The 13,722-nt window shown below is 42.4% G+C and overlaps 1 protein-coding gene across 2 annotated transcripts in view; it reads left to right on the top strand.

The window, feature by feature from the left end:
• The window catches only part of ctnna2 (catenin (cadherin-associated protein), alpha 2), a 672,433-nt gene that overhangs the window by 503,887 nt on the left and 154,824 nt on the right, over positions 1 to 13,722 (top strand). For both annotated transcript variants that reach the window (XM_036933400.1, XM_036933401.1), the window contains one exon: positions 10,131 to 10,211. In XM_036933400.1, the coding sequence (XP_036789295.1) occupies positions 10,131 to 10,211 (81 nt within the window). The remainder of the gene's footprint in view (positions 1 to 10,130; positions 10,212 to 13,722) is intronic.

The following is a 13,722-nucleotide window of genomic DNA, read 5'->3' as shown; positions in this document are numbered from 1 at the left end:
AGCCTGGAGTCAGTGTAACCAACCTGGACAGTAATTGTTCCTTGCATTGGGCCTTAATTGAATTGACAAGGAGCCGGAATTGATATCATTTAACACATTGATCTTGAGAGAATGAGACGTGTGCTTTGTGCCGAACCAACAAAAAATAGCTCTCCCCCCTCTCTTCTTTTGTTGTCTGACCATCTTATTATCTCTCTCTCTCTCTCGCTCTCTCGCTCCCTTCAATATACAGGATATCTGTCAATTCTCTCTTTCTATACCTCTATCGTTCTCTCTTTCTCTCTCTCTGTTCTGCCTCTCTCTCTCTCTCTCTCTCTCTCTCTCTTTGGCTGTCTGCCTCCACCGTGCCCCCTTCTTGAACGCAGATCCCTTCATCATCTCCTCCTCTATTCTCCCCCCTCATTCTCTTTCCCCTCTCCCGCTCTCACATGGCACTAGACATCCAAATAATGTTCTGTCTGCCTCGGCCCGAGAATTGCATGTCTTATTCCACTATTAGTGGGTAGCAAGTGGGGAGGGGAGGAGGGAAGGGTGCACAGCAAAGCAATTTGCGCTGAGTGCACTACAGTACATGAGTGATTGGAGCGGGGACTGAGCGAGAGGAGAAGGAACAGCATGTTGGTCCCAGCTGTTGCACATCGAGAGCTGTTTCTACCATCCACCAGCCAGTCAGTCTCCTGGGTAAGCTGGAGTCACTTGGCCATTACCGCTTCCATTATCCAACCGCCGCGGTACCTATGAGCGGTATGAGCTTATCACCACGATGCCACCCAGAACCATGGAAAATGAATGAAGGGAAAGAGTCCCCTTAGAGAATGAATCTGGGAAACAATGAGCAGATGGGAGACCCTTACGGTCTGTGAATGGGGGCCATTGACAACACCTTTGGGGATTGAAGTGAAACCACAAAACCCCAACAAGCATACTCCATGATGTGGACTGTGTCGTGAAATACACACATGATGCCGTGTGTGTAGGATGGTTGGATGGATGAATAGTGATAGATGAATGGACGGTTGTTGGTTGCTGTTCCCTATTGTGTTGTCAAGGTGGATAATGGACCTGTGTGGAAGGTGTGTGGGCACAGTTAGGGTGGGCACACACACACACACACACACACACACACACACACACACACACCCGGCAGACCACAGCTGTGACCTGGCCATGGGGAGCATGAGGCATATGATTCAACCACTGTAACCTATGATTCATCGTCGGAGGCTAACATTTAGGTGACGTTTTGACAACATTGGGATGACGTTGTGACTGCAAAACACTTCTATTTAGCATTTTATTATGAGCAATACATTCTCCATGGCGAATAGATGTCTGATGATATACATTGTAATGATGTGAATGATAGTAATATTTATTAGTAGCTAGTTATACCACCAATACCACTATGTATTGACGTGACATAACTAGATTTATATAATTGTAGCAATTACGAAGACTATAATGTACATTGTAATGGTGGTAATAACAGTTAGTACTAGAGTATATGGCACAATGCATTGATTTGACTTAACTACCATCAATATGAAGGGGATAACTTCAAATTGGATACTACAAGCTTATGATTATGCATCGCAATGATGGTAATAACCGTTTGCACCCGTGTCTATGGAACAAGGTATTGACATAACTAGACATGAAATGCAGATACACAAGTAATGCACTATAAGATATATTCAGCTCTGAGGTATTTAGTGGGGTTTTGGGGAAAGGATGTGCGCCCCCAAATGAAACTCTATTCCCCATGGGCCCTGGTCCAAAGTGGTGCACTATAAAGGGAATAGGGTGCAATTTGACTGGCTTTATCCAGCATTCTATTAGGAGCCAGAGCGAGCCTGCTATAACAGGTTTAGTGTGATGATGGGTTTTTCCTCCCCGGTTAGAATTCAGGCCGCTGTGTTTCACCGTTTCATAATCTACGTAATGCAGATTTGGAAGAGCTCTAGCTGGCAACTAGGCCAGGGCGATTATCAATTCTCGGAAGAAAAAAAAAACACAAAAGCACGGACGAGGGTTTTGACTTTGAATACAAAGTAATGACATTGATAGTCCAATCTTCCGCCATGATGTGTATTATGACAATGCAACACAACACAATGGTTTATGAGTGTCTCCTCTCTGTCTATTTGTGGTTGATGATCCCATTCTTCTCATTGGAAACTCATAGAAGACATACAAGTCTTGTTTAACAGTCAAATCTAGAATTGGAACATCTATGTTTTTGGACTTTGAAATGAATAACAATACAGCTATTGACTCTTTGTTGTCGTTTGAATCGCAGAATGCCCCTTTAAGTCACAGGAGTCTAGATGAGAAGCTCTCCCATTCTGAACATCCTCTGATTCTGCTCTCTTTTTACTTTGGGTGGCAAGATCTCTTAATCCTCTGCCTCCCTACAGCGCTTAAATGACACATTAGCATGTGGCTCTCCAGGCAGCCTGGATGACTAATGTTGTCATGTCCTCTCCTCTGCGATACTGGCTTCTGTGTGTGCATCTGTGTGTGTGTGTGCGTGTGCGTGATACGCACGCACATGCACATGCACAAAACCGAAAAGGGTTCAGCCCTCCAGGACCAGAGTTGAATTGCCCTGCTGTAGGGTTTTAAGCCTTATTTGAATATTTCCCAGGGTGCCTGTCGAGTTAATTTTTTTGTTACCAGAGCCACCCATGACTGTATTTGCTAGTGACGAAGACATGGTTGTTGCATTCAGTAGTTCTCAGTCCTGTGGCCTTCACCAAGTGAGATTGTACGTGAATATGTTGTCATTCAAATATAATTATTTAAGACAATACAGAACCTTTTTCATAAGGAATTCTTTTGAGGGCCAAGTTTTAATACAGTGGCCTGAAACTCATATTTGACATGCCCTGACATTACACATGGGGTTAGGGCCGGGTAGGGCCTGTTTTTCATCAATAACTAGGGTTACGGGCAGGGTTCAGGTATCACAATTTGCATTCGCTCTGCTGCGCAGTACAGTCATTATGTCTAAGATCATTACATGGTGTCAGAAGGGCTTCAATGTATATTAAATAGGAGAGATTATTTCACAGAAAATAATCATGTTCCTTGAGTTTTATCAACTAACTGCTCTCTCGTCTCTTCATTGAGCAGAGCAGCCCAAGCGGTGCCGTTGCTATGGATACTCGCGGACTTAGATTGCTATGAGCAGAGCGCATGCAGAGCGAGCTACACACAGGGAGGGAGTGACAGACAGAGAGGAGCAGCTAATAGATTTACTAACAGAGGATTTTCATCAGATTTCAGGTTTTGGGCAGGTTTCAGGTTACATTTCGCAGAAGCAATTGGGCCTGGTTAGGGTAGGGCCTGAACGTCGCAGGCATGGGTAGGGCTCAGGCTTAAAATGAATGCTCATGCAAGGCTCTATTTACAGGCCACATCAGGCCTGCAAGTCACATTATGTTGGCTTGCAAAGTGATGTGTAATTCCTATTGGAATCCATAGAGTGGGGATGTACAACATTTAGAATTTTTATTCACCCGCAATCTGCATTGAAAATGACAGCAACAGTTGTTGGGAATACTAAGATATGTGACTACCTTAAACATCTAAACTGGAACAACCATTTCAGTAGTGGGTGCAATAAGTCCAAGTAACAGATTGGAATAGTTTAGAAAAATGTATGTTAGTTGCAAAATATATGTATTTGTATGTATTTGAGTTGCAAAATATGAATTAATTAATCAATCAGTGAACAAAATATAGATTGAAACAAACAATTAAACAAATCTACCTGCAATAGAGTATGTTGGGAAATATGATAATGATGTGCATGGTTTTGGTTCAATTCTGGTTACTAATAATTACTGCAGTGGGTTAAATCAGGGTCACATAGAGTGTTTCTTGGTAGTCTTAAACAAATATACTTTGAAACTAAATGTGGATAGGACCTGTGTGGAATTTACACCTCACAAACACATTTCTTCGCCTAAAATGACATACCTACTTACACCTTAGCCAAATACATTTAAACTCAGTTTTTCACAATTCCTGACATTTAACCCTAGTAAAAATTTTGTGTTTTAGGTCAGTTAGGATCACCACTTTAATTTAAGAATGTGAAATGTCAGAATAATTGTAGAGAACTTGGGTCAAAAATTTCCTGTGGCCTCCCACAAGTTCCCCATCATAAGTTGGGTGAATTTTGGCCCCTTCCTCCTGACAGAGCTGGTGTAACTGAGTCATGGAGCAAAATGTGTGTGTTTGTGAGAGTCTCAGCTTTTCATAGACATTTTTGTAAAATGACCAGGCCCTGGAACCCTTCGGGATCCCCCTTGGCTCAGAAACACCTCTCTAGCTCACAAACATCTCTCTAGCTCACAAACACCTCTCTAGTTCACAAACACCTCTCTAGCTCACAAACACCTCACTAGCTCACAAACACCTCTCTAGCTCACAAACACCTATCTAGCTCACAAACATCTCTCTAGCTCACAAACATCTCTCTAGCTCACAAACATCTCTCTAGCTCACAAACACCTCTAGCTCACAAACACCTCTCTAGCTCACAAACACCTCACTAGCTCACAAACACCTCTCTAGCTCACAAACACCTATCTAGCTCACAAACATCTCTCTAGCTCACAAACATCTCTCTAGCTCACAAACACCTCTCTAGCTCACAAACACCACTCTAGCTCACAAACACCACTCTAGCTCACAAACACCTCAGCCACCGTAATCACAGACCGATGGAAATAGACAAATCCAATGGTACAACCCAGAAGTCTGGAGCTCAAAAACATGTTTAAAAGGGGTTAGAAGTCGAAAATGTACCTGCATTACAGTGGGACTCATTTGGTTAATTGAAAGGTTCTTTATCGGGCAAGAGTTCTCCAAGGAATCTTAAGAGCTGAAGAACTATTTAAAACACGCACTTTAAGCTAGGTGGGTTTGCCTTTTGTTGCATTCCCCATTGCCTAGTTAAATATGGGCTTGCAGCCCTGGCCTATCCATCCAGATTATGAGACTGAGGTTTTCTCCTCACTGTTTGGTGCATCATGCTCTATTACCATTAGGACCGAGGATGAGGAGTGTGTGTGTGTGTGTGTGTGTGTGTGTGTGTGTGTGTGTGTGTGTGTGTGTGTGTGTGTGTGTGTGTGTGTGTGTGTGTGTGTGTGTGTGTGTGTGTGTGTGTGTGTGTGTGTGTGTGTGTCAAATGATGACTTCCTAATGCTGCTCAACATCTATATGGGGGAAAATCCATGTATCCTCTAGTTGCAGTGGCCTTGGTCCAAGGGCAAAACAGCAATACATGAAATGAATGGGAGGAATCATATCTATTTCAAATGGACCTTTTTTCCCTCATGTCTTTCAGAGACCAGAACTTTTAGACCTAACCTTTGACCCCATATAAGACCTAGGGATGTAGACACTGTGTAGTGTTCCCATTCAGTCATTGACACTCACTGCCTCGCTGTACACAAAGACGTGTATTTACCATGGGCTGTCATCGATCTCAATCGTCTTGAACGGAACAATACCCAAGGCCAGGCAATATTAATAAAACTTACAAATAGTCCACATTTTGGAGAGCAGTGTTTGCGTTCTTCATTTATATGGGTTATTCTCATTGAGATCACATCTCTTTTACAAGAGTGACCTATTCAAGTGCCAGTTGAAGTACTCCATAAGAGAGTCTCCCCATAAAACCACGTGCTAAGTGTGTTAGGCAAGATCTCACTCCTCTTGAACCAGACCAGACAATATTTCGGGAAAAAAAGTAACAGTAATAAAAATAAATAGGACATGAGGGTCACTTGAATAACCCCTCATGATAAGGTAAGAACATTCTGGAAGAACAGTCCACTCCATTAACCTGATCCTAGATGTGTTTGTGCTGTCTTACCAAACCCTTATGGCTGTCACTTACAGTAGGTTATCACTCCATTGTTACATGTCTCAAAATAGAGGTCTCTGATTGATTGTTTTATTGGACAGGAAGTTGTTCCTGCTCTGTAATAGGTCTTTTGGAGTGTATAACCCTTGGGTCGTGCCTACTCCCTCGCCGGTGCCTACTTCTCCCAGGGACCCAAACAAGACCCTGTGGACAGGCAGATGGGGCCCGAAGGGCCTGGACACCGTTTAAATTGCTATGATTGGCCTGAGAGTGCTCTCGGGCGGTGGAGGCACGGTTTTAAAGAGGGGGCCCATCGCCGTTTAGAGCGATCTGCTGGGGGCATTCCCCTCTCGCAATTTTTTTTGTCTTGTTTGATGGGAAACAATTTCAGGACTAATGGGAAACAATAATGTTTATAGCCCTGGTGGTGACAAACACATTGAGAGTGACAGAAAACGATAACCTTGAGGCACCACGCACGTAGAACGACAAAAAAATAAAAAAAAAATAATAATGAAATAATGATATGAAGGGAGTTGGAGAGGTCTGATCTGAATTCTGATTGGGGCACTAAATAGACAAATAGACGATAGATGACGTTGAGTGTTCTTTTCTGCTTTCAGTATCATAAGGATAATGGTAACACGACACATACATCCTCCCGAGCACAACATCTCCTTTAATTAAGACATCTGCAGTTCAGTCAACAGAGAGAGGGCCCTGATCAAAAGTCTTGCACTACATAGGGAATAGGGTGTCATTTGGGACCTTTCAATGTTCAATCAATTTAGCTGTACAGCAGCACCAGATACCATATTGAAAAGCAAATAATGAACACTCCGACAAGACTGAAGTGGGATATCTAGCCAATACTACATCCACTCCGTTATACAACGCTAGATACGGGAGATAATGGTGACCCTTATAGCCCTCAATGTGACGTTCCCCATATTACAGGCCTACATCTGTACCATTATCTCCCGTATCTAGCGTTGTATAAGGGAGTGGATGTAGTATTGTAATGGCTCTGTAATAGAGTGGACCAGACATGCGAAACTCTCCCATAGTGACATAATGAGGATATGGTGTTCACATCCAAAACATGTCTAACCGTTCATGTAAATGGTCATCCTTACCACTCATTGGCATGTCCAGTATCTACACTACCCTCTATAATATTATTATTCTGCTTCTTTGCTAGGCTAGGAGGGGAGAGCGTGTACAGATGTAAGATCCTAATTTGAGCCAGTTTGCCATAGCATGAAAATAATCCTGCAGCAAAAGGAAATGTGGATTATTATGTGGATTCTAATTAATTTTCTAGGGGTTGAGAGATGTATCTTTAGGGCAAGTCAAGTTTGACATCACCACCTTTAGAAGCCTTTGTAAATCTCGAATACGCTACAAGTTTGCGTTTCCTGCTGGGCAACAAAAGAGTGATCAAATTAAGCTCCTTCATCTGTAGATGTTAGGTTGCTCTCTCTTCCCACCAAGATAATGATGTTAACACACTCCACTGTAGGACGGAATTGGAATGGGGTTGCTACGGCAACCAGGCAATTAATGTTGTATTCTCTGCTATTGCTTTGACTGGAGTATCGTCGGCGTCTCTGTACAATCTGTTGATTGGGATCTTTGATGGGCTCGCTAACTTTGATGGGCTCGCTAACTTTGATGGGCTCGCTAACTTTGATGGGCTCGCTAACTTTGATGGGCTAGCTAACTTTGATGGGCTAGCTAACTTTGATGGGCTAGCTAACTTTGATGGGCTAGCTAACTTTGATGGGCTCGCTAACTTTGATGGGCTCGCTAACTTTGATGGGCTCGCTAACTTTGATGGGCTCGCTAACTTTGATGGGCTAGCTAACTTTGATGGGCTAGCTAACTTTGATGGGCTCGCTAACTTTGATGGGCTCGCTAACTTTGATGGGCTAGCTAACTTTGATGGGCTAGCTAACTTTGATGGGCTCGCTAACTTTGATGGGCTCGCTAACTTTGATGGGCTAGCTAACTTTGATGGGCTCGCTAACTAAGGTATTGCGGTAAGAGGCCAATGAACCGAGCCGTCAGTCTAGCCAGCAGATGGCACCTGGTTGTAACTGAATTCATGTTGAATGTAGCTAACAGTGTTTGTTAAAGGGTGTTTGTTTAAACCCGCCTTCTTACATCCCCAAGGATTCTATTGAAGTCCCCTACATACTGTATGCCCAATGTATCGCTCCCCTTGCTCTCTTTTTAGCATCTGTTTGTCTCCCCTCTTTCTTGCATTTGCTCATCACAATTTTTGCCATTTATTTATCGCTCGTTCTCTTCCTCTCCCTTTCGTGTCGTCTTTATTCCCCTCTCCCTCTCTCTTCTCCTCTCCATCCATCCCTCCCGAGGTTAAGAGGTTAAGAAGCGTAGCTGTGGGTGATGCCTAACCCCTGACATCTAACCCCGGACTGTAGGAATCACGCCGCCTCAACGCCCTATTGAACCCACCAAAACAAATTCCTTACACATCATTAAGGATAGCATCTTTATGCCCTATTTAATAGAAGTCCCCTACGCAAAGGTTATCTCCCCTTTCATCATCATAGTAGGCCTCCAAATGGGACCCCATACGCTCCAAAGGGGTCACTGCGAAAATGAAAGGGAGTGTACTAAGGTTATTACCAGAATGCTTTGGAATATCATTGTCTCAGCTTCAGCATTATTTACACTCACCATCGCCCATAAACAATGAATATTTTTGGGTGGGACCGTTTATCCTCTCTGGCAGTGATTCTCCTTCGTTTCCATCAGGCGGTAATGGATTTTATATATTTGATAGGCAATCTGTTTTATACTTATTAACTGTTCACGGCTTGAGGCATGACAATGCATCCAACCGCCAACCAGCCAACCGCCCAAGTCCTTTCCCCAGGCCCCCTAGGGAACGCTGCCTGTTGCGTGCCCCCTCTTTGCAACCCCCTCCTCCTCTTCGCCGATCCCTGAGACAATAGATGGAATCTCACCCACGTTGCTGCAGCACCGTGTCCCTTGAAATGGAACATCGCTCGCCTATAGTCTGCCATCAATATTTAATGGCCACCACTTGATTGTTCTATTTTCTGAGAGAGAGAGAGAGAGAGAGAGAGAGAGAGAGAGAGAGAGAGAGAGAGAGAGAGAGAGAGAGTCAGGGAGAGAGAGAGAGAGACAGAGACAGAGAGAGAGACAGAGACAGTGAAAGTCAGGGAGAGAGAGAGAGACATAGACAGAGACAGTGAAAGTCAGGGAGAGAGAGAGAGACAGAGACAGAGACAGTGAAAGTCAGGGAGAGGGAGGAAGAGAGAGAGGGATAGATGTTATTGTCATTTAGCGTGAGGTGACACTTGTGACTGTAACCAGCTGTGGACTGTCTGAGTGGGCCTGGGGGAAGAGGGGGCAGAAGGAAGGGCCAGCAGCCTAGCTGCCGCTAACACCACAGAAACTCCTAATTGTTTTCCAACAACACAAGGCCTCATTTTGACCCCCCTCTCTCTCTCTGTTTTGTCTTTCTAGTCGCTTACTCGCTAACAGAATAGGGTTTTATTCAGTGACAGCTAAAGGCCCTTGAGAAAGAAGCTATAATATATTATTTTTAGTCACACATTCACTAACAACATTTGGCGTCATTTGTTGAGCTCTAAAAACCCTTGAGATAGAAGCTGGATTAAAGCTGCCGTTTGTAGTGTTCGGCGGGTGTTACCAACCCAGTCCAAGTGGCCTAGTTAGCATGTACAGAAACCCACCTGGTTACAATTGCTTGTGTACCTCCAAAGCCTACAGTACTCCGCCTGTTAACTTGGTTTCATGCTTGATGGAATTTCTCAGAAAGGGCTCCATAGTTGCTCCCATGCAAGTCGTCTTCGTCTGATGTCGGTCACCACGCCATCTTATTTGCTCTGTACTCTCCTTCTCAATCTGTGTGTATTGTAGTACCCTCACGCTCTTCTTTTATCCAACCCTGCTGCTTTCTCTTACGTCTTGAACATCCAAAAGGCACTTACTGTATGAGAAACCGGAGGCAGAGAGTATTCCAGGAACTATTCCCCTCCTCTCCTCCCTTTTAACTGCAGTACAAACCTTGGTGCTCCCATTCCCTCCTGTAGTGTGTTACAAGCATAATGCACTTTGTGATGTGAGCAGTTGTGTGTGTGATGATGAATTAGTAACGTTACACAGGTAACACTGAGGTAACCCTGAGGTAACACTGTGTCTCTCTGTTCCCCTCTCTCTCTCTCTACAGACTGGCAGGAAAGAGAAAGGAGACCCACTGAACTCTGCCATCGACAAGATGACCAAGAAGACCAGGGATCTGCGCAGACAGGTGGGTCACAGTGTCCAAAGCTGAGTTTGATGGACGCCATGTTTGCACCAAAGAGTTTGACCAACCTGGTTCGGAACGAACCTTGACGTGATTAGTTACAGACGCCATATTTGCACTAAAAAGGCAATCGTATAGGGACAGTCTGGCCAACTCTGTTCCAACCCAAACAGGACATGACTGGCTAAAGATGCCATTTTTTGTACTCCAATGCAATTTATATGGACAGTGTGGCCAACTTGGCTTCAACCAACACCTGACATGATTAGCTACAATTGACACACCATATTTTCACTGAAAGGCAATCATACTATACATGGAGAGTTTGGCCAGTTTAGCTCCAACCCATATCTGACATGACTGGTTATATATGCGACATCCTTGAGCCTTTTGACACCTATTCGATGATGGAGCCAACAAGTCTTCTTGTTACCATGTTGGCCAAACCCTCCGTAGTACCTGATTCATGGTCTGCACTTACACATTGCATAGACTGACACTCGATCCTGCATAGACAGACTGCTATTCAGATACTCAATATCACATGCAGTCTCACTTCACAAACACAGAGCTAAAGAGCCAAATGTGTTTCTGTCATTCAAATCTATCGACCGATCTTTACACGTGCACACTTGATTTCATGAATCTCATGGGAGTATAGCGGCTGAGAGCTCGGAGCTATTACTTTCTCCCAAATTGCAATGCTCCTCTCCATTAGTGGCCCAAAAGGAGACACTTCATGTAGTGTTACATCTTGTTATAGGAATCAAAAGTCAAATTGATTTTGGGAAGGCAATCTCATGTTGCCTCCCTATTCTTTCTACCCAAAATATGTTTTATTTTTTGTACCGTATAATTCATCAAAAAATTCAGATAAACTATGATCTGGCGCATGGTATTCACGGTAACCCAAAAGTTATTCCTTCACTTTTATTAAGAGGTGTATTTCACAGCTCTATTACACAGTATTTATCAACCAAACAAGTGTTAATCTTACAGTATATCTTTAAAATGGCAATGACCTACAGTGCCACAGCTGTTGATAACTTAAATATTGGTCAAATAACCAATGAACTGAAAACACCGATTAATCAACTCCGACTGAACACGGTCTCCAACCTAGATACAGGAAGTGGTGGAAAAAGAACTAAATCGTACTTGAGTAAAAGTAAAGATACCTTAACAGAAAATGAGTCAAGTAAAAGTGAAAGTTACCCAGTAAAATACTACTTGAGTAAAAGTCTAAAAGTATCTGGTTTTAAATGTCCTTAAGTGCAGTGGTAGAAAAAGTACAAAATTGTCATACTTGAGTAAAAGTACAAAGTAAAAGTAAATGCTACACATCAAATTCCTTATATTAAGCAAACTAGACGACACTATTTTCGTATTCTTTTTCAATTAAGGACATAAAGGTGCACACTCCAACACTCAGACATCATTTCCAAACACAGTAGTTGTGTTTCGTTAGTCTGCCAGATCAGAGGCAGTAGGGATGACAAAGTGTTATATTGATAGGTGCCATCATTTTGTCCTGCTTGAGCATTCTAAATGTAACGAGTACTTTTGTGTGTCGGAAAATTTAAGGAGTAAAAAAAAAAGTAAAAACATTCTTTAGGAATGGAGTGGAGTAAAAGTAAAAGTAGTCAAAAATGTAAATAGTGAAGTACAGATACCCCAAAAAACTACTGACGTAGTACTTAAAAGTATTTTTATGCTTCACATCTACCTGCTGTGATCTCATACCCCTTGACTTATTCCACATTTTGTTATGTTACAGTCTGAATTCAAAATTGATTAAATAGATATATTTTTATCTCACACACCCATACACATTACCCCACAATGACAAAGTGAAAACATGTTTTTAGATATTTTTGCTAATTTATTGAAAATTAAATACATAAATATTTCACTATTTTTTTCAAAATTCTTTCAGCTCAGTCAAATTGGTTGTTGATAATTGCTAGACAACCATTTTCAGATTTTGCCATAGATTTTCAAGTAGATTTAAGTCAAAACTGTAACTCGGCCACTCAGGAACATTCACCGTCTTCTTGGTAAACAACTCCAGTGTATATTTGGGCTTGTGTTTTAGGTTGTTGTCCTGCTGAAAGTTGAATTCATCTCCCAGTGTCTGGTGGAAACCGGACTGAACCAAGTGTTTCCATAGGATTTTTCCTGTGCTGTAATTTCTAAAATGGTTTACCTGATATAGATGAAAATACCCTAAAATCAAAGCTGACAGTCTGCTATTTAAGTCTACTATTGTAAAGTACTCTCATACAGAGACTAAATAACCAAACTTTTGTCACTGTGCCAATACAGTTCACTGTAGTGGAGACAAAGAGTAGACATAGAGGAGACAGAGGGGATTCATAGAGGAGACAGAGGGGAGACATAGAGGATACAGGGGGAGGGAAAGACGGGAGCAGAAAAGCAGGAATTACACAGAGGGTCTGATATAGTAATTATGTCACAACAGCCCCAGAGGGGACAATTCAATGGTGCTAAGAGACACTAGGCCTTCCAGGAGGGAGGGGAACTGAGCAAAGAGGCTTTGTCTGTGAAGTAACTTTGTGTGTGTGTGTGTGTGTGTGTGTGTGTGTGTGTGTGTGTGCCATAATCCCTTGTGTATGGCAGCCACCTCATGTTAGAACACAGAAACACACACAACGGTTGACACCTTTGTGTCATTGTGAAGACGGGAGAGAACAGTGAGAGAATTAGTACAATGACAGTGACAGCTGTCAGGAATACACACTCTGTGTGCAATTATAGGGTTTAACATGATTTTTGAATGACTACCTCATCTCTGTACCCCACACATACAGTTATTTGTAAGGTCCCTCAGTCGAGCAGTGAATTGCAAACATCAATTCAACCACAAAGAGCAGAGGATTTCCAGTACCTTTGGTAAACGGGTAAAAATAACTAACAGACGTTGGATGGTGATGATTAATTACAGGTTGGATGGTGTACCAGATACAGATATCCTTCCTAACTCAATTGCCAGAGAGGAAGGAAACTGCTCAGGGATTTCACCATGAGGCCAATGGTGACTTTAAAACAGTTATAGGTGATAGGAGAAAACTGAGGATGGATCAACAACATTGTAATTACTCCACAATACTAACCTAATTGACAGAGTGAGAAGAAGGAAGCCTGGACAGAATAAAAAATATTCCAAAACTAAACTAATACTGCAAATATTGTGGCAAAGCAATTCGCTTTTTGCCTTGTGTATATAGTTGAAGTCGGAAGTTTACATACACCTTAGCCAAATCCATTTAAACTCAGTTTTTGACAATTCCTGACATTTAATTCTAGTGAAAATTCTCTGTCTTAGATCAGTTAGGATCACCACTTTATTTTAAGAATGTGAAATGTCAGAATAATAGTAGAGATAAGGATTTATTTCAGATTTTATTTCTTTCATCACATTCCCAGTGGGTCAGAAGTTTACATACACTCAATTGGAATTTGGTAGCATTGCCTTTAAATTGTTTAACTTGGG

This window comes from Oncorhynchus mykiss, chromosome 10, assembly GCF_013265735.2.
Source record: "Oncorhynchus mykiss isolate Arlee chromosome 10, USDA_OmykA_1.1, whole genome shotgun sequence".
Classification (NCBI taxonomy): Eukaryota; Metazoa; Chordata; class Actinopteri; order Salmoniformes; family Salmonidae; genus Oncorhynchus; species Oncorhynchus mykiss.
The sequence above is the reverse complement of the archived record's forward strand: the minus strand, read 5'-3'. Positions and strand labels throughout refer to the sequence as shown.